This window comes from Silurus aristotelis, assembly GCF_946808225.1.
Source record: "Silurus aristotelis genome assembly, chromosome: 29".
In the NCBI taxonomy this organism is placed as follows: domain Eukaryota; kingdom Metazoa; phylum Chordata; class Actinopteri; order Siluriformes; family Siluridae; genus Silurus; species Silurus aristotelis.
In genome coordinates, this window is record NC_139602.1 from 3,811,377 (window position 1) to 3,836,372 (window position 24,996).

The 24,996-nt window shown below is 41.3% G+C and overlaps 1 protein-coding gene and 3 long non-coding RNA genes across 6 annotated transcripts in view; 2 read left to right on the forward strand and 2 right to left on the reverse strand.

Moving 5' to 3' along the window:
• Positions 1–4,074, forward strand: LOC310722634. Its single transcript, XR_014532424.1, has 2 exons — positions 1–678; positions 757–4,074. It is a non-coding gene; the product is annotated as an uncharacterized lncRNA (long non-coding RNA).
• Positions 1,132–24,996, reverse strand: part of dspb (desmoplakin b) — a 27,602-nt gene continuing 3,737 nt past the window's right edge. The window contains exons 4-25 of one of the 3 annotated variants that reach the window (XM_083534927.1): positions 21,353–21,497; positions 19,360–19,485; positions 18,881–18,940; positions 17,563–17,730; positions 17,347–17,451; positions 14,819–14,914; positions 13,365–13,490; positions 13,129–13,281; positions 12,890–13,044; positions 12,688–12,814; positions 11,944–12,130; positions 11,659–11,813; positions 11,449–11,595; positions 10,128–10,306; positions 9,906–10,044; positions 9,598–9,791; positions 9,116–9,278; positions 8,003–8,086; positions 7,783–7,890; positions 7,611–7,709; positions 5,688–7,514; positions 1,132–4,559 (exon numbers count right to left, since the gene is read on the reverse strand). In XM_083534927.1, coding sequence (XP_083391053.1) covers positions 1,320–4,559; positions 5,688–7,514; positions 7,611–7,709; positions 7,783–7,890; positions 8,003–8,086; positions 9,116–9,278; positions 9,598–9,791; positions 9,906–10,044; positions 10,128–10,306; positions 11,449–11,595; positions 11,659–11,813; positions 11,944–12,130; positions 12,688–12,814; positions 12,890–13,044; positions 13,129–13,281; positions 13,365–13,490; positions 14,819–14,914; positions 17,347–17,451; positions 17,563–17,730; positions 18,881–18,940; positions 19,360–19,485; positions 21,353–21,497 — 7,783 coding nt within the window. In that variant the 3' untranslated portion in view covers positions 1,132–1,319. Of the gene's footprint in view, positions 4,560–5,687; positions 7,515–7,610; positions 7,710–7,782; positions 7,891–8,002; positions 8,087–9,115; positions 9,279–9,597; positions 9,792–9,905; positions 10,045–10,127; positions 10,307–11,448; positions 11,814–11,943; positions 12,131–12,687; positions 12,815–12,889; positions 13,045–13,128; positions 13,282–13,364; positions 13,491–14,818; positions 14,915–17,346; positions 17,452–17,562; positions 17,731–18,880; positions 18,941–19,359; positions 19,486–21,352; positions 21,498–24,996 lie in introns of all 3 variants that reach the window. The other 2 variants (XM_083534928.1, XM_083534926.1) reach the window with 2 other exon arrangements.
• LOC310722653 lies at positions 14,178–20,323 on the forward strand. Its single transcript, XR_014532443.1, has 2 exons — positions 14,178–15,584; positions 17,206–20,323. It is a non-coding gene; the product is annotated as an uncharacterized lncRNA (long non-coding RNA).
• Positions 21,990–23,329, reverse strand: LOC310722644. Its single transcript, XR_014532434.1, has 2 exons — positions 22,954–23,329; positions 21,990–22,913 (listed from the first exon to the last, which is right to left on the reverse strand). It is a non-coding gene; the product is annotated as an uncharacterized lncRNA (long non-coding RNA).

Here is a 24,996-nt window from a genome sequence, read left to right on the forward strand (position 1 = left end):
ACAATTAACTTCTTACTTTGCATATCCCAGCAGTGTTAGAAAGCTGTGGTCAAAGCACAGGGTCAGCCATGATACAGCGCCCCCCTCAGCACAGAGGGTTTACGGCCTTGCTCAAGGGCCCAACAGTGGCAGCTTGTCGATACTGGGGCTTGAACCCCTGACCTTTCAATCAGCAACCCAGAGCCTTAACCACTGAGTTACCACCTCCCATAGGTGCTACTGGTTTAATAAAATACAAACTATTAATGATGAGAACATGTACCCCTGTGGCCTTTGTGCAGTCTGAGGCTTTATGATATTTGCCTGTTAATATAAACTGTAGCCTTAGATGAATTCAATTATTTATTTAATGTGTAAGTTTAGATGTTAAAGAAGGGATCACATTTGCAAAAAACAATTTGACATCGTACAAATGCTTGAACAAAAATGGTTAGGTTTATCTGAGGAGAAAATGAAAAGCATTTAAAACTAAATCTACATAGAACCAATAAAGGGCATTGTTAAACATTCTCAAAACCATCTCTGGGCTGACAATACAGCAAACAATCACGTTACATTATCATATTCCTTTGAGTTAGTAAATTGCCTACACCAGTCCAACAAATACAAATACCAGGCCATAAGTAGTTGTTCAGCAACACAATGTTAGTAATGCGTAAGGGGGTGGTGGTGGTGGTGGTGGTGGTGGTGTTGGTGTGTGTGTGTGTGTGTGTGTGTGTGTGTGTGTGGGGGGGGGGGGGGGTGGGGGGGTGTTAGGTTTTCCCTGAACAGCTCCTAAACACAAATTCAACACTTTGGAATTAGCTCCAGACTTTTGATTTCTGTAATTTGTCATGGAATAAGGAGGCTGCACCTGACCATTAAACGGCACATCAGCTGAAAGCCTACACTTCGATCATATCTTGATTGCTCCGGGAAGTTGCATACATTCGTAAAATGGCTAAACGTTTGCTGTCCAAATACTTATGACATCGGTCGATATTTTCAACCATCCTCAAGCTCACACTTTCACATCTTTGTAGCACTATAATCCCACGTAATATGTAACCGCCTTCAGCAACCACATTAATTCAGTTTAACTGACGATACTGATATTTTTATATAAGAGAAGGCACTCGGTTTATAAAAAAAAAAAAAAAAAGTAAAATACTTTTGTGAATCTGAAGTAAAAACAAGAACTTAGTGTCTTCAATTAGTATTTAACATTGATCTAATTATCATTTAGGATTCAGGTTATCTTACCATTAATATAGATACACTTTTCTATGTTAATACCCTTTGGGTTGTATTTTCATCCACCATTACTCTCTAAATCACCTCTATGATAATGACTTGCTGCTAAAAGAGGTGCTACTGTAGCTAAAAGTGCTGTATCTCGATGTAGAGCTGTTGGAATAGGTTTGATCCACGCTGCCTCGGCGGGATCCTGTCCGAGAGCCTGGGGCAGAGCTTGGGTTTGAATTGTAAGGACTGCTGATTCCACGTGATGATGTAGAAGCTGCAGGAAGCATGCGTACTCCGGTTTTGTCCTCCAACATACAGGCATCCATTGCCTCCTTGTACGTGATCCTCAACTTTGTCTTGGGGCAGGTCAGCATCTTGGGATGGTGACGAGTGTCCAGGAGCTTCTGCGATGTCCTCAGATCCAACCAGCCCAAGCGTACGGCCTCGTCAAGTGACCTCCGGTGGCCGTGTTCCGGATCGAAGAGGCCTCCTGTTAAAAACTGAAACTCAAGGAAACGCTGACCAGCCTCGAACGGTAACCATTTTTCTTTTACTGCCTCAGCTGCTGACAGCTTCTTTTTGGTCTTAATATCTTCAAAGCCAATGTAGGCTTTCTGAGCAGGTTTTAGCCGATTAGCCATGTCATCGTCAATTATGCCATAGCGAGTAGCTTCTTGAATTGAGATGCGGCGGCCATTTTCTGGGTTTACGACACCACCGGTGCAGGCTTGTGCCTCAAGCAGCCGTTGGGCTGTGATGGAGTCTACAAGACCTTGCTTCATTGCTTTATATATACTGATCTTTTCAGACTTCTCGGTGTCAAAAATGGCCCCAACTGGACTTTGCTCATCTGTAATATCTCCAGGTGATGTCAGAGAAATCGACATGCTGGCAATGCGCTTCAAGCTGTTTGGTGACGAGGGAGCTTGCTGCAAGGGAGCACTTCCAACCGAGGTCACGATTTCTCTTTTGACTGTCTGGGATGACACAAAACATGAGGACGAAGAGGAGGAAGAGCTCAGGGGCTTGCTCACGCCTATGGTTTTAGTGGTGATGATGTCAACAAACTCGGTAAGAGTGATATCCCCAGAGCGATACTCCTGCAGATTGTCGTCATTGATTACACCCTTGTCAAGCAATTCCTTCAAGTCATACTGAAGGCCTGTCTTCCTATCACTAATGACCAGTTTACTGGTCCCATCCGGGGCAGTGATTTTTATCTCCTCCCACTCGCTTTCCTGCTTAGAAAGCTCCATGTAAGTTTCATAGTCGATCAAACCTTTCTTATAAGCTTCGTGTACTGTCATTTCCTTATTGGTGTCAGGGTCCACGATAACAACCCTTGTCTTCCTTGTTGTGTTCTTTTGTGTTGATATCTTGTTCTTATCATGAAGTGGCAGAAGCACAAGACCAGTTTTATCATCTGTCATGCAACGACTCTTCAACTGTAGATAGGTAAGATTATCCTGAGTGTTGGGATCGAAAAATCCCTTTGTGTCATCACCCTCATCTTTGAGAATCTGATTCATCTCTTCACCAAAATAACCTCTCTTAAAGGCAACATCGACATCAATTCTGTGACTTTGTTTGGGATCAATGATGCCACCACTGGCTATCTGAGCCTCTAGTAAGCGAATGCCATGGCCTTTTTCGATCAGACCTTTCTCAATTGCCTGGAAAAGGGAGATGATCTTTTCACTACCCGGATCTTTATATCCAGTAACGGCTCTCTCAGCCGAGAGGAGCTTATCTTTAAACTCCACCCCAACGAGCCCTTTCTTACAAGCCTCCTCCACTGTGTAATACTGGTTGTTAATAGGGTCAATTATAAAGCCTGAAGCTGCCTGAGCCTCCAAAAGCTCCAGTGTGGTTCCAGGCCGCAGGAGTCCTTCTTTCATTGCTTGGTAGATAGGCAGAATGCTTTTGTCGGTTTCATCATAGACCCCAGCAACGCAGGTGGATCCCTGTAGATAGGCTCGAAGTCTGTGCTCGATGTCTTGGCTGGTCAGTTTGCCTTCTCTTAGCTGATCAAGGTCTGCGGGCTCTAACAGGTTGGCCTCTACCAGATGTGACAGAGAGACCTTTTCACGCAAACCCTGCACGGTGATTGGTGCCGGTGGGGCTGGCAGCATTAGCAAGCCTGTATTCGGGTCAGCTTTGCATTGCCTCTTCAAGCTGACGTAGCTCGTACTCAGATTTGTTCCAGGGTCGATATAGCAGTTCGGTTTTGCACTCAGGGCTTGAGAAAGGGTCTCATCGATTAGATTGCGATCCCTGGCGATATCCTTGGGAAGGTATATACTGAGGACAGGATCAAGAATGCCTCCTGCAGCCTCTTGCGCTTGCAGCAGACGGAGAGCGGTTTCTTGGTCTAGAATTCCCTTTCTCATCGCTTGGCTGGCTGACAGGAGTTTGCCTGTGGATGTATCTCTAAAGCCAAGGCAGGCAGCCTCTGCAGTCAGCAATTGCTTTTTATCCCCTTCATCCACAAGTCCATTAAGACAAGCCTCTTCCACGGTCATCCTTAAATTCGCCCTGGGATCAAGGATATATCCTGTTGCTGCTTGAGCCTCTAACAGTTTCACTGCGCTATCTGAGGAGATCAGATCGTCTTTCTTGGCTTCTGTGAGTGTCAACCTTCCAGATGGTCCAGCGAGTCCTGCGATGGCTCCTGTGCCCTTAAGATTTAGTTTAATATTGACAGCCACATCCTGGACAGTCTGATATTCCTTCCGCAAGTCGTTTAGTGTTTTTTGGTTGATCACGCCACACTCGAGTAGCTGTTGGGCTGTGACTTTTTTACGCACACCATCAAAGACCAGCGTGCTGGGATCCACAGTACCAGGAAAATCAGTCTGTGTGCATCGGTTTACTGCGTTTTCAATCTGCCTCACTCTCTGAACCTCTCCTTGCAAGGAATCTCTAATTGTCACTAGGTCATTGCGCTCTTGCTTCAATCCCTGCAGCTGGAGCTTGTAGCGCTCTTCGACTTCTTTCAGTTGGGCCTGCAGCTGCTCTATATGCGCTCTGAAGGAGGAACATTCCCCTTCGAGCTTCGTGCGCTCGGTGATGTGCTGCCGAACATGCTCATCTTGGATTTGACGTTGCTTTTTCCACGTGCTTAACTCATTGCTGAGCCTCTCGTTCTCATCCTGCAGTTGCTTTTTTAAGCGCAGTTCTGTCTGAAGTGACAGCTTGGTGTTCCTAAAATCTTCCTCGGTTTTCCGGATATTGGTCATATTTTCTTCCAGGGTTTTTATTTTCTTTAGAAGGGCATCTCGTTCTTGTTGTAATTCAGTGCACTGAGTCTGGGAAGACTGGATCAAGCTTGATGTCTGATTGGAAAAAAGAGAAACAAAGAGAAATATGTTAAATACTTCACACTAAAAAAGACCATAAATATTTAAATATTAATACAGGAAGTCCCCGACTTATGATGGAGAGGCGTTCAGATTAGCACCAATAGGTGATTGCATCAACTATTGGCAATTTGCAAAAAATCCGTACTGATAGTTTTTCCGGTTTCCAGTCCGTTGTCTTTACAAGAGCGGCCTCTAGAGGTGAATCACTGACCCTAGGTGATGTTTGTTTTTACACGCGAGACAGCGCGCTGCACAGAGAGCGCTACATTATCTTTATTATTAACAAGATTCAGACCTGTTTTTAAACTGTTCTGTTTCAACTGTTTTTTTTATGTTTATTGTTGTAATAAACAATTGTTTTTTCATTCAGTATCCATTTTAAAAACTAATCGGTTGATTAAATGGTTATCGGCAAGTACGATCTAAGTCGAGACATGGCCATACCCAGGAGTTTTAAACAATGATGATCAGTATAGGGTAGTGTACTGTAATTTTACCAAATTGCAATGCATAATTTATCAAAACAAAGCAATTTACAGAACCGTATTGTACAAACTATACAGTATGTGGGAGCGGGCATGTGGACAATGAGTAAGTCGAACAGTCATAACTCGGGGACCATCTGTATAATAAAATCACAAGTGCATGCATTTAAAAGAAAACTTTCATTCTAATGTAGTTTCAAATCACTATGAGACTAAGAATGTAATGATTGTGAGATATTGAGATTGCGGTTATTGCTGAGTGCCCTTTCAGCTGATCATCTGATCCAGTTCAAATACAGTATTTTGGAAAATATATGCCAAAAGGAATGACTTAGGAATGACTTGATTAGAGTGACTGAGTAAACCACACAAGAAAAAGCCAAAAAAGCACACAGCATGAGGATTCCATGAGAATAATCGCCTTCCATTGGAATTAGTGCCAGAATCAGGTGAAGAAACAGACCATGAAATAAAACCATATCGCATGGCAGAGCACTAAATCTGCAGAATGTGAAGAGATTGAAAAGTATAAAGCAAGCTGGAAATAATCCTACATAATGTCTGAGTGGAACTACACTCTATGACACTTCCTCAACATTCTACAGTTGATTAGTACCTCACTGGCTTGTTTTTGTATATTCTGTATCTCCAATCGAAGCTTCTCTCTCTCCTGCGAGAGCTGTTGAATAAGTTTATCATGGTCATGGCGGGTACGTTGGCTGCTTTCGAGTTGCTGCTGAAGCGCCACAATTTGGGCGCTCATCTCGGCGTCCTCGTATCGCCTGCCTTGAAGCAGCTTGTCATGCTCTAGCCGCACGGCTCGTAACTCTTCCTCCAGCCCGAGGCGCTCTTTGGTGAGTGTCTCTGTGAGCTTCTTCACGCGCTCTACCTCAGCAATGGATTCATTGAGTGCTTTGGTTTTCTCTTCCATGCTTCTGTGCAAAGTTTGGAAACGCTGGTTGGACTCACAAACCCGACCTTGCTCCTGCACTAACTGAAGCCTCAAAGTTTTCATTTCAGCTTCCAGCATTGCTAGACGCTGAGCTGAAGAACCCGACTCCTTCAAGCTACGATCAAGAGCTTCCTGTAACTTTCTACGGTCGTCTTCTGATTTTTTGGCCTCGGTGTTAGCCTCCTCCTGACTCTTTTGCAAAGCGGAGATGGTGGAGATATACTCCCGCATAGCCTGGTTTGTCTTCTCAAGCTGAGCTTCGGTTTTCCTGCGCTTGGTCGCCTCCTCTTGGGCTCCTTTTACTTGCTGATTCAGCTGCCCATCCAGTTGTTTTAACTCTCCTTGGAGCTCCTGAACCATTGCCTGAAGATGTCCAATATTCTGTTCTGCCCGGTTTCGCTCGTTGCCCTGGTTTTCCAATTCGATACGGAGGATGTTTAGATCTTGCTGTGAAGAACGAACTTTGATCAGTTCCTGACTACAAGCTGTATGCTTAGCACGGAGGTCTGCTAGCTCCTTTTGCAAATGGCCGTTTTCTGCTTCGAGGGCTCTCCTTTTGAGCAACTCGTCATCTAGTGACTGTGTGAGGTTGAAGATCTGATTGGTCTTCTCCTGGAGAGACTTTGTAGAGTGTGCCTGCACTTCCTTCCACCTGCTCTCTTCTGCACTTTGCTGACTAAGAAGCAGCTGTATCCGAGCCTCTAGTTCACATGTTTTTCGGGATTCCTCTGTTCCTGCTGTGATCTGTTGCTGCAGCATTACCTCCGTGTACTTTCTTTGAGCCTGTTCTTCACTAAGGGTGAACTGTAGCCTCCTCAACTCCTCCTGCAGTTTCTTGCAATCCCCCTCGACCCTTTCACGTTCCATCTGCAAGGACAACGTCTCGTCCTTCCGCTGCTGTGAGAGCTTCTGTATGTTCGTTTGGTTTACCAGGATCTGGGACTCATAGGTCTGTTTGGCCTCTCTCATTTCATTACTGTGCTGCAGCCTTACCTTAGCCAGCTCCATCTGGGCCTGTTTCAGGTTCTGTGACTCCGCCTCCAGCTGCCTCCGCACATGCTCAATCTCAAGTGTCCGATCCGACACGGTCTTCTCCAATTCAATTTTGGCCCAGTTGGCCCCTTCTAACTCTTTCAGCCTTTTCCGCATGGCCCCTTCGTGCTCTTCCTGCTGACTAGTATACCTTTCTTCCACAATTTTTCTGCTTCTCTTCTCCTCCTCCACGAGCCGTTTTAGACGCTCCACCTCCGCCAAGAGCTCATGCAGTTGGTTCTGGGACGAGCTCAGGGTCGCCTGCGCTGTGCTGCACTGTAGAGCCTGGCTTCTCTTCACCTCCTCCAAAGAAAGGAGGTGCTCCTGAGATTCGTTTAGCTTAAGCTGGTACCGTGAGAGTGCCTCTCGCATTGAGGTGTTCTTAGCGTCGCGGTCCTCTATGTCAGCTTTCAGGAGCCTCAGCTCCTCTTCGAGCATATCGATCTTGGTGTTCCGCATCTAAAAACAAAATCAGAAGGGAAACATGTTTGATAAGGGTCAGAGGTCAATGACAGCGAATTCTGGGGAAAAAATAATGGGGTGCCTTTTATATACCTTGAGCTCTTCTAAGTTCTTCAATGAGTCTCCAAGAGATTTGTAGTAATCACTTGAACGTGTTAGAAGCTCTAAATAGCGGCTATGCAAAGAGGAAACCTGAAACACAAAAATACAATTAGATACCTAAAGCAGACAAAAAGTCTCAGTTCGCACCTTAATTCTTTCGTACCTCCTGTATCACAACTGTCGTCGGAGACTGCAGCATGGTTTTCTTTATAGGAATGTTGAGTAGAGTTTCTAGTCCAGCACTGTAAGATGCCAACCCAAGCTCATAGTCCTACACATTTAAACATCGTCTCAAATAATGTTGGACTTACGGGGCATTAAAACAATGTATATATGTGTTAAAAAGGAATACATTAGCACTCTACAGCATCTCATCAGCATACCTTGATGCTATTAACACATATTTCACCATCTCTCTGTACAGCCTCCACGGCCTCCCTCTTTCCGGATATTTCGGAATTTAGCGCCTAAGGAAAACATAAAAAAAAAAAAATGTATATCCAAGTTAAACGTTAAGACAAAAGTTTGTGGACACCTGACTATAAGATGCGCTTTTTAAACATCCCATTCCCCTCTCATCTGAGAAGATGTTCTAGATGTTCTTCTTGGAGTGTGCTTGTGAAATTTGTGTCCATTCAGCCACAAGGGGTTCAATAATTTCAGGTCCTGATGTAGGTGAGATGAGGAGGCCTGTGGTACCAATTCATCTCAATGGTGATTATATAAAGCATATCTTCATGAAGCTGGCTTTGTGCACAAGGGCATAGCCATGCTGGAACAGATTCAAGTCTCCATGTTCAAGTGAAGGGAAAATTTTATTCTACTGCGACGTCTAATTGTGAGCCTCCGAGTTTGTGGTTACAGTTCGGGGAAAACCACATATGGATGGAAAAATTCAGGTGTTGCGATACTTTTGTCCATATAATGTATTAATAATTAAAGTTTTATTGACACATATTCAATTTTAAGTAGTTTAAGAGTAGTTTAGCATGTCATACTTAAGACGAAGCTACATAATTAGAATTACTTCATATATATATATATATATATATATATATATATATATATATATATATATATATATATATATATATATATATATTTTTTTTTTTTTTTTTTTTATTTATTTTTTTTTTTTACCATTTTCATTAGACAATAAATTAAACAATACTAATGTTACAGTTTGTGCTGATATCATCATTTATCATAAATTGTAACTACTACTTTAGAGTAGCGTTGATGATTTGTGTCCTTTTTTCCCCCCATAAACGCACCAATTGTTAGTAGATTTTTTAATATTTGTAAAAATCAAATCATGCCTGATTAAAGGGTAAACGCAATTCTCAGAGCAAAATCAGTACTTAGTCAACCAGACAAATTTCTGTACATAAGCTACTTCTGCTATGCTGCTTGCACACTTGTTTCAAGGACTTGTGCATTTTTTATACACTTTCTATACTACTAGCTAAGTACATTTATTCAGTATAAAGTCCAACCTTCTGTCGGTTAAGGAATTTGCTGAGGACCCCAATGTCATCTGTCCTAGTGCTCATTTGAGCATTGATCCGGCTTTTGATGTCATTAATCCAGGAATCGAGAGCGGAGCTTGAGGCAAGATAATGCTTTAGCTGCTGGAGGTATGCGTCCAGATCCCCGAACCTAGGAGAGAAAAAAAATTGAATAGGTTTTATGTATAAATATATAATGTTAGAGGGGTGAAGAGAATTAAAAAAAAAAAAAAAAAAAAAAAAAAAAAAAAAAAAGGTGCAGAAACGGTGGAGCAGGTGGAGAAGTTGGTGACGATGGTGAGACCTGCTATTTAGTAAGATTTAAGTAATTTAGTAATAAAACAGTGGTACTGAGAAAAAAAAGGCAGATGTAAAGGACAGAGTGATTTGGAGATGGATGATCTGTTGTGATGACCCCTAATAGCAGCACCCCCAAAAAAGATATATAAATGTCTGAAGAAAAAAAGTACCTGTTGTTGATCTGCGCTTGAATGCGCTTCCAACGGTCAGACAGCTGCGTTACATGCTCACTGTACAGGCACAGTTCAACATCACACCTGTGACAGTTCGGATCGATTTGCGTGTTACACTGACGAGCCTTATTCAGCTCGTCCTCCAAAGAACGCAGTACGCCATCCTTCTGATCGAGCTCAGACCGCATTACCTGGAAAGCACAACAAAAACAGCGATTATAACACCACTACAGCCAATTACACCTCAAACACTATCAAATCCACGTTACAGCGGATTTTAGATTTCAGTGAAGTACTTAAAGTACCTTCAGAGCGCTCTGGTACTTCTCGACTTCAGCCGGGTCCAGTGAGGTCGTTTCTCTCTCAGTGAGTCGAGCCTCGTAAACCTTCACCACATCCTCCGCCTGAAGTAGGGCCTGTAGCAAAGACTTCAAAGCCTTCAACCTGAAGTACAGATTACAAGTTTGAATATAAAATATAGTTTTTTTTTATCCCTTTAAAACAAGACCTTCTGTATGATTTCCAACCTCAGCAGATAAGCGCTAGAGTGAGACCCCAGTCTGTCCAGTCTCTGGTTTATGAGGTTGAGTTGGCTGTGAAGAAACTGAGCTTTATCCGTGTCTTTCATTCCTTCGACTTCGGTGAGAACTTGTGCTTTTAGCCTCTGGAACTCTCCTTTCAATGACTCCACATCCTTCACCACTGCCTACGTATGTCAGCAATGACAATGAAGGTTGGTGAGTACATTTTTGTTTGCTTTTTTTTTGTTTGGATTTATATTGTATATTGTGTGTTACGGTAAGATTCACCGGTTTTGAACATATTTGCATCGGTAAAAAAAAAGAAGATTGATTTATATCTAATCATTAGTAATTATTAGTAGATGCGCTAAACTTTTAGTATTTAGAAAGTGACCAATGATTTGTGACCAATATTTGATATGTTCTCTCAGCATCGCTGCTGCTACGTGAATATGACCTATCACAACGCTACAGAGACCATAGAATACAGATTAACATGGCAGAGGTAGAGCTGCATCTTCCTGAAGAAAGAGCAGAAAAAAGACGTCTGGTTTTATGTCATCTTTTTCTTTCGCACTACCAAGGCCTTTTTGTAAAAGGGACCATGAAGAAGAAGTCACCTAAATAAATTGATGATTTGCTGTATTTCTGAACCGAAGAAATAAAAGAACTATCTGTACCCTTCTGAATTGCATCATATTTTTTCCATTTAATCGCATCGTGTTGAAATCGGATCGTCGTAATATGGGTGAATTGTGTCGCATCGTATCGGTAGCTGTTTCATGTTTCTTTAATGCAGGGGTCACCAACCTTTTTGAAACTTAGAGCTACTTCTTGGGTACCGGTTATGTGAAGGGCTACCAGTTTAATACACACTTCTGAAATAACAAATTTGCCTTTAATTCTATGTTATTATTGATAATTAATGATATTTATCTATATCTAGTCATCTATATTTTAATATTGTAATTTTTTAATTCACACCAATGCAAGGGAACCACCAGCCACGCCTTCCTCCAAGGCTCTAACTCTCACTCAGACTCTCCCTGCTCTAATCACCTACACCTGTTCTCCATTACCTTTCCCCTTTATAAGGTCCCGATTCCACCTCACTCACGGTCAGAGCTACTTGTTGCCATGAGAGATCTACCGGACTTAATACCACCTAGTATTTCCCGTACTGCCATGCTCCATGTGGATGACCCCTGCTTTAATGTATCATATCATTGGCTATGCATTGAGATGCCAATCCAATCTGCCTTAGTATACGGAGATGCGCATACCTATTGTGTACATGTGTATTGTTTGCTAAGTGTGTTGCTTGTACCTGTGAGGAAGTGATAAGACTGGTGCATTGTGCTGGTGCTCCCTGTCCCACTGGGATGTGCTGGTGTGTACTGACTGCAGACTCCAAGACTTCCAGCTTCAACTGGAAGGCATGCAATTCACTGAGCACGTTCACACCGGATGAAACCTGGTTCACACCTGCCGAAACCTTCTTCACACCCGGCGAAACATTTCTCACATCTGACGAAACCTGGTTCGCACCTGCCGAAACCTTCTTCACACCTGCCGAAACATTTCTCACATCTGATGTAACCTGGTTCACACCCGACGAAACCTTCGCACCCTGGAGAACCGTCGTTGATGTCTCCTTCACTGAAGTATCCACGACCACCACCTGCTGGCCGACTAAAAAAAACACCCAAATGACAATAATGTGTGAGATAAACCATTCTTGACATCCTTTTTCGGTTAACACGTGCACGTGTCCACAGTCTCAGGCAAACCAGGGTTTCGCACATTACACAAGTGTACTCACCATAGGCCGGGAGCTGCGTGATCATCTGATCGTAGTGTTTCTGGGCCCCAGTATACTGGCTCTCGATGGCTCTCTTGTCCTCCTCTCCAAACATCTCAGATCCTGAACAGTTCCTCTGGTACTCCTGATAGTGAGACTCTAAGCTATTGATAATGCTGCGGTACTCCTCTGGACGCATTTGAGCCAGCTGTAAAAGAATGCAAAAACATTAGGGTGAGAAAAATATCAAAATTATGTTAAAAAACGACAAAACTCATTTTGTAGGGCACCCGGTTGGTATCCACCCAAATTGCATTTCACTCAAGATCATTTTTCCACAGACCGAGACTAGGGGGTTGGGGATTGGGGGTGTCAGAACAGAGGGTTAAGGGCCTTGCTGAGGGGTCTCAAGAGTGGCAGCTTGGTGATACAGGGGCTTGAATGCTGACTTTCCAATCAGTAACCCAGAGCTTTAACCAATAAGCCACTCTGGTAATAAAAATAATAGAATATAATTCATAATCATTAAAATATTTACAAATAAACTTTTACAGTAAAGTGCAGTGAATGCTTTCCGGATGCACTGTATGTATATAAAAATGTGGGGAGGTGGTAGCCTAGTGGTTAAGGCATTGGACAAAACTGCTATGGAATGCTATTAGGCCGTTGCTGCTCAAAAACACTGCACCCAAAACAATTATTTTGATGCAATACGGATCCCATGTATAACGCTGACATACTCATTGCTATGAAGGTTAGCGTTACCATGGTGATTGTGAGGGAGTTGATACGGCTGATGTCGTGCAGGCAGTACTGCCAGGAAATGAGGCTCTTTATATTGATGAAGAGCTGGTTCCACACTAACTGAAGGGCCTCGAAATATTGCTCGTTTCTGCAATGCAAAACACGTACATTGGTATAGCATTGTGCGATAGAGATGCAGATTTTTGTGTCTTTATGGACATACTTGTTAGCCAGGTTGATGGACAAAGGGTTGGGTGGTGGAACTAGCAAACAGACCGAAGGCACCTCCATATCCAATCCTCCAGGTCCAGTTATAAGCCATTTACTGCGCTCAGTGTTATCCTTCAGAATGGCTATGTCGTCCTTACAGATCACTTTCTGCTCAAAAAGGACAGAAGAAAGGAAATGAGTTCGGAGGACAAAGGAATTCCAGAGTATATACGTGCAGAAGTGCATTTCTACCTGATCCTGTCTGAAGTCACACAAAGCCTGTACTTTCACAGGGCTGTTACTCTTCTCCTCCGGGTTTCTTGGGCGTAGACTTACAATGTTCTTGGATTTATTGACCAGTTGCTGCACCTGTTGTTTGTGCTCCATCAGATAATCCTTCTCTTTCTGTTGACATGTAAACACAACATTTGAGCAGTTATCTTGGGTTGAAATCCTAGGTGTGGTGTGTTTGTGTTTGTGTGTTATACCTCCAGGCTTTTAAGCAGTTCTTGTAAATTCGCCAGAGGAGTTGATTTGTCACAGGAGAATTTCTTGCGGATGATCTCGTGCTGCTGCTGTAGTCTGCCAAATGTTTCGTTTGCTTCTATGAAGAACTAAATATAGATGGTTTGGGGGTTACTGTACTGTTACTGCTGTAAGTTGTTTTACCATGATATCCACTTACGCTATGTTCAAGTGGGTCAGCCATGATACAGCACACCTGGAGCACAGAGGGTTAAGCACCTTGCTCGAGGGCCTAACAATGGCAACTTGGCCATACCGGGGTTTTAACCTCCAAACTTTCCAACATATTCTCATATAGTATGTGGTGTGGCTTCATTAATGCTCAACCCCAAACTAAACAGCATTGGGACACCTGACTCTTCCAGCCATATGTGATTCCCAAACTGCCCCACAAAGTGAAACACAATTGTATAGGACGCTTCACATTAGTTGGAGTGAAAGATCTCCTGCTATAGAGCTCAAACCCCAATTGAACTCCTTTGGGATGATTTGGAACGGCATCCCAGGCCTCCTCAAATCACCTACATGAGTACCTGGCATTGCTAACATCCCTGTGGCTGAATGACCACAAAATCTAGTGGAACATCTTCCCAGAAGAGCAGAGGTTATTAGAATGGCAAATAGGGAGTAAATGTGAAATGGAATATCCAAAAAGCAAATACCAATCCACAATTTTGTTGTCCATTCAGAGTGATTCTTTTACTTTACAGCTACCTACCTAACAAAAAAGATTCCAATAACATTGGTAATATAAGAGTACAATATTACATTTAATGGACTGTGTAGCAATGCACAACTCGAACTACATCGAGTTTGCCGATAGTGGGTCTCATCAGCAAAAACGACGAGTTGCATACAGAGAGGAGGTGCAACAACTAACAGCCCGGTGCAGAGCCAACAACCTGTCTCTGAACGTTGACAAAACTAGAGATGGTTGTTGACTTTAGGAGAGCACAGAGCAGCCATTCTCCAACCGAACACTGATGGATCCTCTGTGGAGATCATTAAGAGCACCAAATTCCTTGGTGTTTATCTGGTGGAGAACTTTACCTGGTCACTCAACTTCTTGGGAAGGTTGAGGAAATCCCATCTCCCTCCCCCCATTCCTAATCATGTACTACAGAGGGACTATTCTGGAGACTTTATATGCTACTGGAATATTCCTAGCTGGGGAACCATCAAATGTTATTTATATCATGTAATATCAAAGTCATATAAAAGCCCATGTGTACTACAAAACCAGCAAAATCATAATTTTGTAAGTGTGTTGTTTAAAAGTAGGGGTGAACGATCTACACAATCTACATAAACAGGGAACGAGGGATTATTGGATACACACTGTTTAATACGAAAATGAAAAGATCTTGTTAAATATTGATTATTTGCATTTCTGGTGCAAACATGGCTCGTGTGTTACCTGGCTGTAAGCTGAATTCTCTTTTAGATGTACGTGAATGCATTTGGTGATTTGGAGGAGCCAGCTCCACTGGGTCTGAAGAGTCTCCATGTATGCCTAGGGGAATACAAGAGCTGAATTGCTAGGATGTGCATCCATGAGTAATAATCAAATAGGCAAGTTAAAAAAAATAATAATTATAATAACCCTGATTGTATGGATGGAACTCACAATAGACTTTTATGAAATATAGCAAATAACAGCATTTGTAAATCATTGTAAATCATGATTTGATTTTTTATTATCAAAATTTCAGACGGAAACGAAAATCGCTTCATATATGTAGATAGTTTTCTCTCTCTTTTTTTGTCAGTATTTCTGATGCCCATATGTGCTGTAAATATAAATGCAATTCAAAGTATTCACAGCGCTTCACTTATGTTACAGAATTGGAGCTTGAGAGGTTCTGCAAAGAGGGAGAAACTGGCCGAAAATAGGTGCCAAGCATGTAGCATCAAAACGAAAAAAGACTTGAGGATGTAATCGGTGCCAAAGAAGCTTCAACAAAGAATTGAGCAAAGGCTGTAAATGTGATGTGTGATTTTCTTTTATTTTTTTATATTTTTAATAAGTGTACAAATATTTCAAACAAACTTTTTTCACATTGTCATTATGGAATATTGTTTTTTATAGAATTTTTAAGGAAAATAATGAATTGCAGACCTTAACTGAAGCGCTGTGAAAACTTTCCGGATGCACTGTATATATGTGTGCAGTGTATATATATGTGATATACAGTGAGGAAAATAAGTATTTGAACACGCTGCTATTTTGCAAGTTCTCCCACTTAGAAATCATGGAGGGGTCTGAAATTGTCATCGTAGGTGCATGTCCACTGTGAGAGACATAATCTAAAAAAAAAAATCCAGAAATCACAATATATGATTTTTAAACTATTGATTTGTATGATACAGCTGCGAATAAGTATTTGAACACCTGTCTATCAGCTAGAATTCTGACCCACAAAGACCTGTTAGTCTGCCTTTAAAATGTCCACCTCCACTACATTTATTATCCTAAATTAGATGCACCTGTTTGAGGGCGTTAGCTGCATAAAGACACCTGTCCACCCCATACAATCAGTAAGAATCCAACTACTAACATGGCCAAGACACAAAGAGCTGTCCAAAGACACTAGAGACAAAATTGTACACCTCCACAAGGCTGGAAAGGGCTACGGGGAAATTGCCAAGCAGTTTGGTGAAAAAAAGTCCACTGTTGGAGCAATCATTAGAAAATGGAAGAAGCTAAACATGACTGTCAATCTCCCTCGGACTGGGGCTCCATGCAAGATCTCACCTCGTGGGGTCTCAATGATCCTAAGGAGAAATCAGCCCAGAACTACATGGGAGGAGCTGGTCAATGACCTGAAAAGAGCTGGGACCACCGTTTCCAAGGTTACTGTTGGTAATACACTAAGACGTCATGGTTTGAAATCATGCATGGCACGGAAGGTTCCCCTGCTTAAACCAGCACATGTCCAGGCACGTCTTAAGTTTGCCAATGACCATTTGGATGATCCAGAGGAGTCATGGGAGAAAGTCATGTGGTCAGATGAGACCAAAATAGAACTTTTGGGTCATAATTCCACTAAACGTGTTTGGAGGAAAAAGAATGATGAGTACCAGCCCAAGAACACCATCCCTACTGTAAAGCATGGGGGTGGTAGCATCATGCTTTGGGGGTGTTTTTCTGCACATGGGACAGGGCGACTGCACTGTATTAAGGAGAGGATGACCGGGGCCATGTATTGCGAGATTTTGGGGAACAACCTCCTTCCCTCAGTTAGAGCATTGAAGATGGGTCGAGGCTGGGTCTTCCAACATGACAATGACCCGAAGCACACAGCCAGGATATCCAAAGAAGTGGCTCTGTTAGAAGTATATCAAGGTTCTGGCGTGGCCTAGCCAATCTCCAGACCTAAACCCAATAGAGAATCTTTGGAGGGAGCTCAAAGCGACAGGCCAGAAACCTGACTGATCTAGAGAAGATCTGTGTGGAGGAGTGGGCCAAAATCCCTCCTGCAGTGTGTGCAAACCTGGTGAAAAACTACAGGAAACGTTTGACCTCTGTAATTGCAAACAAAGGCTACTGTACCAAATATTAACATTGACTTTCTCAGGTGTTCAAATACTTATTTGCAGCTGTATCATACAAATAAATAGTTTAAAAATCATATATTGTGATTTCTGGATTTTTGTTTTTAGATTATGTCTCTCACAGTGGACATGCACCTACGATGACAATTTCAGACCCCTCCATGATTTCTAAGTGGGAGAACTTGCAAAATAGCAGGGTGTTCAAATACTTATTTTCCTCACTGTATGTGTATATATGTGTAACCCTAGATGTGGATGTACGTGTGTTTATATATAATGTATACGGTTATATAATGTCTAATGTGCAACTGATTGGTTTCTTTTTCTTTGAAAAAAAAAAAAAAAAAAAAAAAAAAAAAAAGAAAACAGGAACTTACAGCAGGCACTTACCTCAATTTTGTCCGATGCAGGATGATTGTTTACCAGAAGGTTGTCCACTTTCGCTTTCAGTTTATTCAAATATTTCTCTTTCTCCTCCAAATCACTCATTAACCTCTGATTGGGAAAAAAAAATGCAACCGGAAATTCATGTTCGTGCTTTTTTTTTTTTTTTTTTTTTTTTTAAACCCTGGGTGTGTTTTGCTGCGTGTGTGTTTATGCTCGTACCGAGTAACTCTCCTGTTTCTTGGAAATGTAGGTGTCAATATTTTTGTTGCCCCAGTCAAACATGAGTTCCTCCTCTTCTCGATCATTTACCCACATGATCTCTCGAGTGATCTCGTCGATGATGTTCTGAAGCTCGTTTAACTGTGAGCCGCGTTCGAACGACATTTTCTGTGAAATATAAAGAGAAAAGATATATTTTCTGGGCATCCAAAAGCCTGAAAAGTATTTTATCTTCCAGAGAAAATCCAGCCTTTAAGCCTTCCTTGATACCAATTAGCTCTATTTGTAAAAAAGTAATTGCCTTCGTAGAGGCGATTAAAGACAATTACTGCCTTTGTAGAGACGAGACTAGACTCACCCATGCCATCATTAAAATAAAACCTTTCCAGCAATGCAACATGGATTCGAGAGTCGCAAAAAGCAGCACAGTACACACACACCACAATTAAAAGAAGGCTAAAAAGGGTTACAAAACCATTTCTAAGGTTTTGACATGCCAGTAAAAGACAGTGAGATCCATTATCTCAAAAAGGAAAGGAAACTTGGAACATGTTCACACACCAAAATTCCTCCCAGAGCACATCAATGCCTCATCAGAATCTCACAAAAGAACCCAACTCTGGAACTGCAAGGCCTTGCACGATTCGGATAAGGAATGCATTCACAGCTAACCAAGAAGAACATAAAGGCTCATGTGGCACTTTTTCAACACAACCCTGATCTTCGACCAAGCATTTCTGTGAAGTCGAAATTCGAACATTTTCAAACCTTGTGAAAAAAGCGGACACAGCATACCGTAATAAAAACACTAAACAAACTGTAAAAACATGGTGGTGGTAGTGTGACGATGTGGGGACGCTTTCCTTTAGCAAAACACCTCTCTAGCTACAGATTTCAAGCAAAATTAACACAATTACTGTATGACAAGAAAACAGGGCAAAATCAATCACAGAACGGCTGAAAAGAACTAAAATTTTCAGGTTTAGGTGTGGCCTAGTCCTGGTGTGAATGCTAGAACAATACGCAATTGAAGCAATTCTGCAAATAAGTTATAAAGTTCAGGAAGACAAGTTCTTATTCACAAGGCTTGTTGCGTAACCATTTTCCCTTCAATAAATGAAACAATCGTTTACAAACTGTTGAGTTTTCCCATGTTCTCGTTGGCTTACGTTACATTTTGGATAATAATCTGAAATCGTTGACTATGTGAAGGATATCAGCAAGTACATACGGTATGACCTGTAATTTGTGCTGATGGAAGCGTGTTTAGCTAAACAACTTAGCGTTGCTAAAAGTTCTTGATCATGAAGCGCCCTACCTGGAGGCTGTCCCATTCCTGCTCCAGCAAATGCAGCCCGGCCTTGTCTCTTCTATCTCTCTGGAACGGGACAAAAGCATTTATGTCTTTATTGCACAAGTGTTCTTTTGTGACAATTGATAACCTAAAAGGTTTATATTTATAGCTCTTGGGTGTGTAGCTGTGTAAGATAGATAGTGAACATTTGTTCAGGGTCTACTCATACTGGTAATGTAATGCCAGAATGCAACAAGAAGTCCTTCATTTTCAATATGAGCTGATATACTTATATTTATAATATTTATGCAGTTTCAAAAAATTGTCTGATGTACTTGATTTTATACTCATTAATAATACTTGCATTAGTAACTGGATGCATTGATGCATTGCTGCAAGTACAGAATGCCGATGCATACCCTAAGTTGTGTGTGGTGTGTGTGTGTGTGTGTGTGTGTGTGTGTGTGTGTGAGTGAGTTTATGTGCGTGTGCACTAAACTTACTAGTTCCTCTTTGGCTCGTTCCACTTCCACACTCCTCTGGATAGAGCTGTGAAATCTGTTGTGATTCATGATCTGCTGATCTATAGATGCCGGCTCCTCTCCCCACGACGAAGTCTCAATCAGACGCTAGAAAACATGCGTGTTAGAAAGCGTGAAGGAATCCTATTTCGAAACCACCCTCGCTCGAGAAACGTAGTAATTGCGTTGGATAATCCGAATTTGCTCGCGGCAAATTCTCCGCTCGATTATGGGCTCTGAAAGCGGTGATTATCATCATTTCATTCATTAAAGGCAATTCGTTCTTTTTAATCGTCTCAAAAGCTGGATCATAAATAACAAGTGTGTGTTAATGCTTTTCTGTTCTCAGCAGAATCGTCTTCTGAGCTTAACACGTTTAAAATGTTCACAGCTGCTATAGCTCAAATGATAACAGGAACTAATTTGTCTTTAATGTTCCAAAACATTCAATGTATGTATCAATAATTAATGGTCATTTTTGCATAATAATTAATAATACACTTTTAAAATGAGTCAATTTGACTGTGATGGTAGAAGTTGAGTCACGCTTTGTGCGTTGTTCCATTTTTTTTCTACACAACAAAATTGGACAAGAATTGGACGGTGAATGAGTGGAAGAAAGTTCTGCGGACAGATGTGTCCTGACATGTTTGTCTCTAAAAGAAAGACTTGTGTAAGACAGAGAACGGGAGAGAAGATGTAAGCAGACTCCCTCACCCCCACAGACAAACATGGAGGTGGAAGCTTAATGGTTTGGGGTTGTTTTGGAGCTGAGAATGATGGAGACTTATTTTAGGTGAAAGGAACCAACATGGCTACCGTTCCATACTTCAACACCATGCAATTCCGTCATTGGAACCGAATTCCCCATACAACAAGACAATGAACCGAAGCGTATGTGCACTCTGTAAACGTTATTTAGAGAGCATTCAGCTGGAGTGTTATCAATAATGGAACGGCCTGCCCAGTCACTGCACCTAAATCCTATTGAACTGCTCTGGGATCAACTGGATCACAAGGTCAGAAAAAAAAATCTCCAAGTACAACTTTTGGCAAGCTTTTTTTCTTTTTTTTTTTTTTTTTTTGAGGTAAAAGTATTTCAGCTGTCCAGATGCCAAGAGTGTGTAAAACTGTTATTCATGCTTAGAGATTTAAAAAAAAAAAAAAAAAAAAGAAATAAAGTGGAACGACTGTACATTTATATCATTAAATGACCAAGTTTGTTGAATAAAAACAAAAGGAACCTGCATGTGTCTCTCAAAACTCGTACTTTGGACAGGCGCTGGACACGCCATCGTTCTCTTGGACTCTTCTTACTATTACTTGTGCTTGTTTTAAACTAGAAAAACAAGCAGCTGAAGGAAAACTGTGCCATAGTAGTAGTTCAAATAATTGTAAAGCCAGTCGTAAATCTCAGAGTCTCAGAACGAGATGAGTCATGTGACTGGGCAATAACTCTCTTTTAAAAGGAGGGAGGGGGCGGATTTATTGCATGTGCCCGAAGAAAAGCTCTTTCTCTCAACTCTTCTGTTTACTTCTCTGTAATGCAAATGCTCCAGTTCCTTTTTTAGTAACTAAGACCCAGAACATTTTCACTTAACTTTCAGACTGAGTTTGAAACCCTGTGGATTGGATACATGCGGTACAAGGGGGTGGGTGTATTATTTGCCTATTATGTTTCTCATGCTTGTCTCTGCTCTGGAAACATTCGCACAGTAGAAGCAGTGTCTTGAAGAAAGACTTTAGTGCACTGTTGATAGTCAGTTCCTGGATTTACAGTCAAACTGGTTGGCAGTGTGCCAACATGGGCTTGAGTACAGACCCCTCCCCACATACACACACTTTAATCTGTAGACTCTTTACATCCATTCAGTAAAGAATGTTTTGCATCTTTTCTTTGTACCTTCTATCCCAGTTCTTTCTTGCGCTTCTTTGGAGATATATATATATATGAAACCATGGTAATAATGATTACCTTCTGCTGCGCAATCCAGGCAATAGCATGTTGGAAGTTTCTGTCCGTTTCATCCCAGCTGCCTCTGCTGCTTCGGCTCGTCCTCTGCATAGAGCCGCCCAGAGCCATATGTACTGCTCTTAGCTGCTCTGTGCACTCTTCCACACTGGGAAACAAAACAGAATCAAACACGGCTGTGCTCCTCTTCTAGACTATTATATATATATATATATATATATATATATATATATAAAAAAAGTATTTACGCTTCGAATGCTCACTACGGCAACGACAATTCAAATACATTCCTGACCGTTTTTTTTATTACAAATTTCCTTAGTATTCAATCCAATCCAGTTAAAAAAAACAGTACATTAAAAACGAATGCGAAAGCAGCCATTTCAGATGCCACAAACGACCTCGGTTTCATTCTTGTTCAGGGAAAGTTCCTCCTATTCCACTCTATGAATCAGGTTACACAGACGATTCCAAAAGGCCCAATCAAATTCCCCCCCGCAGGAGCTCTCACCACCAGGTTTGGTTGCGGGCTTTTTTACGATTAGAGGTGCGAGGTTGTTTTCCAGTAGATCACCGTGTCTAAACACAAGCGCTTGGCTTCGAGCCCAGAACAAGTCATGTGTATCGAGATCGTACCGAGATCGCAATTTTTCCTCTCGCTGTGAAATGTACCGTGACAATTAAAAAATTGGAAGATAAAACTAAATTGATATGATGATACGAGTCTAGCGTATTGTCAAATCATCCATTATCCAAATCCATCATTTTTTATCATTTCCAAAATAATTTATTGCATGTTTAGTCTAAGATTGACTGAAGAGGTAATCAGGATTCAAATCCACCCTTTGATGTTGTCCTTTATCTCTTCCTCTAGATTGGTGTTTGGGTTCAGTGAAGGTTTCGTTTTACCAGTCAACACACTGCAGCCACCCGCATCAAATTCAAAACGCTAATGCTTTCCTACAGAGCCAAAAACAGACCAGCCCCCTTCTACCCGACCCGGGCAGCTGCCTGTCAGAGTTGCTTCGTACTGTTGTGTCTTTTTGCAGCCGTCTCTGGCATATTGGCATCTTATCTTATCTTACCTCTTAGCACTAATCATACCCCCACACTGCACCAACTACACTCCCTACGATCTTCAACCACCATCACTCAGGGTATACAGACGACATGCTTCCAGACTCTTCTTTGTTCTGGCACGGAGGTGAATCAATGAGCTTCTACTTGATGTCCAAACAAAGTCTATAACAGTCCCCGAACGATGTCTGAAGACCGCTTCCAGAGCGTCATAACTTAGCAGCTCTATGCATTCACACACATATTTGAGGGCCGTTCAAACAAGTATTTTTATAACAAGTTTATAAAATAAAAGAATAAATTTCAAGACGTGGAAATTGCATTTATTTTTTCGACATACTCCCCTGCTACGTATTTATACACTTATCCCAGCGTTTAACAAACACCTGGAACGATTCGGCCTAGAAAGATGTAAGTATGCCTGAACCATCATAGGACAGATTACTTCACTTCGTCACCAAGGAACCCACCATGACCAGGATCGTCACTGACGGACGTTACTGCGTCTGAGAGTCTCATCACCATACTGTGTTTGGAGTTTTCACACCTTCATTCACAAGAAACTTCATCACCACACGCTGTTCCATGCACGCATTTACACTGTTGTCTGCAAGTGTGATTAACGGTCTATGGACAGGCCCGTGACATGTGTGCCACCTATCAGTCATAGGACACACTAGCCACTTACAACTGCGCGTTGTACCGCCACACTAGCATCAATTTTTATACCTGTACAATTAAAAAGTCCCAGAACAACAGGCAAATACAGTAATCCCCCGATTTACTGCGGTTCGAATCTGGCGCCCCTCTGGTTTATCGCGGAATTGCATTTGCCACATAACTAATTTGTTTGGCCGATTTCCCCTGTCTCTCGCGGAGAGCACGATAGAGCAAAAAACTTATAGGGAACTGAAATAATGAATTTATTCACGAAAAAACATTACTGTATTCTTGCAAATGTTTTCTTGATCATAGCTTAATGATCGATCTTTTTCCGCCGCCGGTTTTGGAATGTAACCACCGCAATAAACGTTTGGTTACTGTACTGTACTATATATATATATATATATATATATATATATATATATATATATATATATATATATATGAATATGATATAAAGTATATATCACTTGCACTCTATTTTCTCTCTATTAAAAATTTATTTTAATAGAGAGAAAATAGAGAAAATTTTAATAGTAAGCACAATTCTATCCATTATTACTGAAACTCGAACTTCCTCATAATGAAAGATAAATTGCATCATTCTTTTTTTTTTTTTTATATTTGCAGTTTACTGAGTTTTAGTCTCAGTTCAGGCTGCATTTCAAGGCCTGTTCCAGCAACTATTCCAGGTGTTATCTGAACAATGCGAAAACAAAGACAAGCGTGTTAGAGAGTATTCACAGTGCAGGCTGCTGTCTACTTGATCTGTTCCAGGTGTTATAGCTACCTTTTTTTTTTTTTTTTTTTTTTTGCATTCTGGAAATGCTTGGTGCGTGCTTCAGCAAAGTCTCTTTGATTTCTTTACACGCTGGAAAAATTCCATTTTCTCACGATTATAATGTTCGACTAGCAGCAGTTTTCTGGATCTTTCAAAGAGCTTTAACAGCGCTGACATTTGCCCAAATTTGCCAAAGGCGGTTTACGTATGAGACCATATAATATAATTGTACCGTGCAAACACTATGTTCTAGCAAAGAGGCCAGGCCTATATTTTTATATTATATATATATATATATATATATATATATATATATATATATATATATATATATATATATATATATATATATATATATATATATATATATATATATATATACATATATATATATACAGTGAGGAAAATAAGTATTTGAACACCCTGCTAGTTTGCAAGTTCTCCCACTTAGAAATCATGGAGGGGTCTGAAATTGTCATCGTAGGTGCATGTCCACTGTGAGAGACATAATCTAAAAAAAAAATCCAGAAATCACAATATATGATTTTGAACTATTTATTTGTATGATACAGCTGCAAATAAGTATTTGAACACCTGTCTATCAGCTAGGATTCTGACCCACAAAGACCTGTTAGTCTGCCTTTAAAATGTCCACCTCCACTACATTTATTATCCTAAATTAGATGCACCTGTTTGAGGGCGTTAGCTGCATAAAGACACCTGTCCACCCCATACAATCAGTAAGTATCCAACTACTAACATGGCCAAGACCAAAGAGCTGTCCAAAGACACTAGAGAAAAAATTGTACACCTCCACAAGGCTGGAAAGGGCTACGGGGAAATTGCCAAGCAGCTTGGTGAAAAAAGGTCCACTGTTGGAGCAATCATTAGAAAATGGAAGAAGCTAAACATGACTGTCAATCTCCCTCGGACTGGGGCTCCATGCAAGATCTCACCTCGTGGGGTCTCAATGATCCTAAGGAAGGTGAGAAATCAGCCAAGAACTACACGGGAGGAGCTGGTCAATGACCTGAAAAGAGCTGGGACCACCGTTTCCAAGGTTACTGTTGGTAATACACTAAGACGTCATGGTTTGAAATCATGCATGGCACGGAAGGTTCCCCTG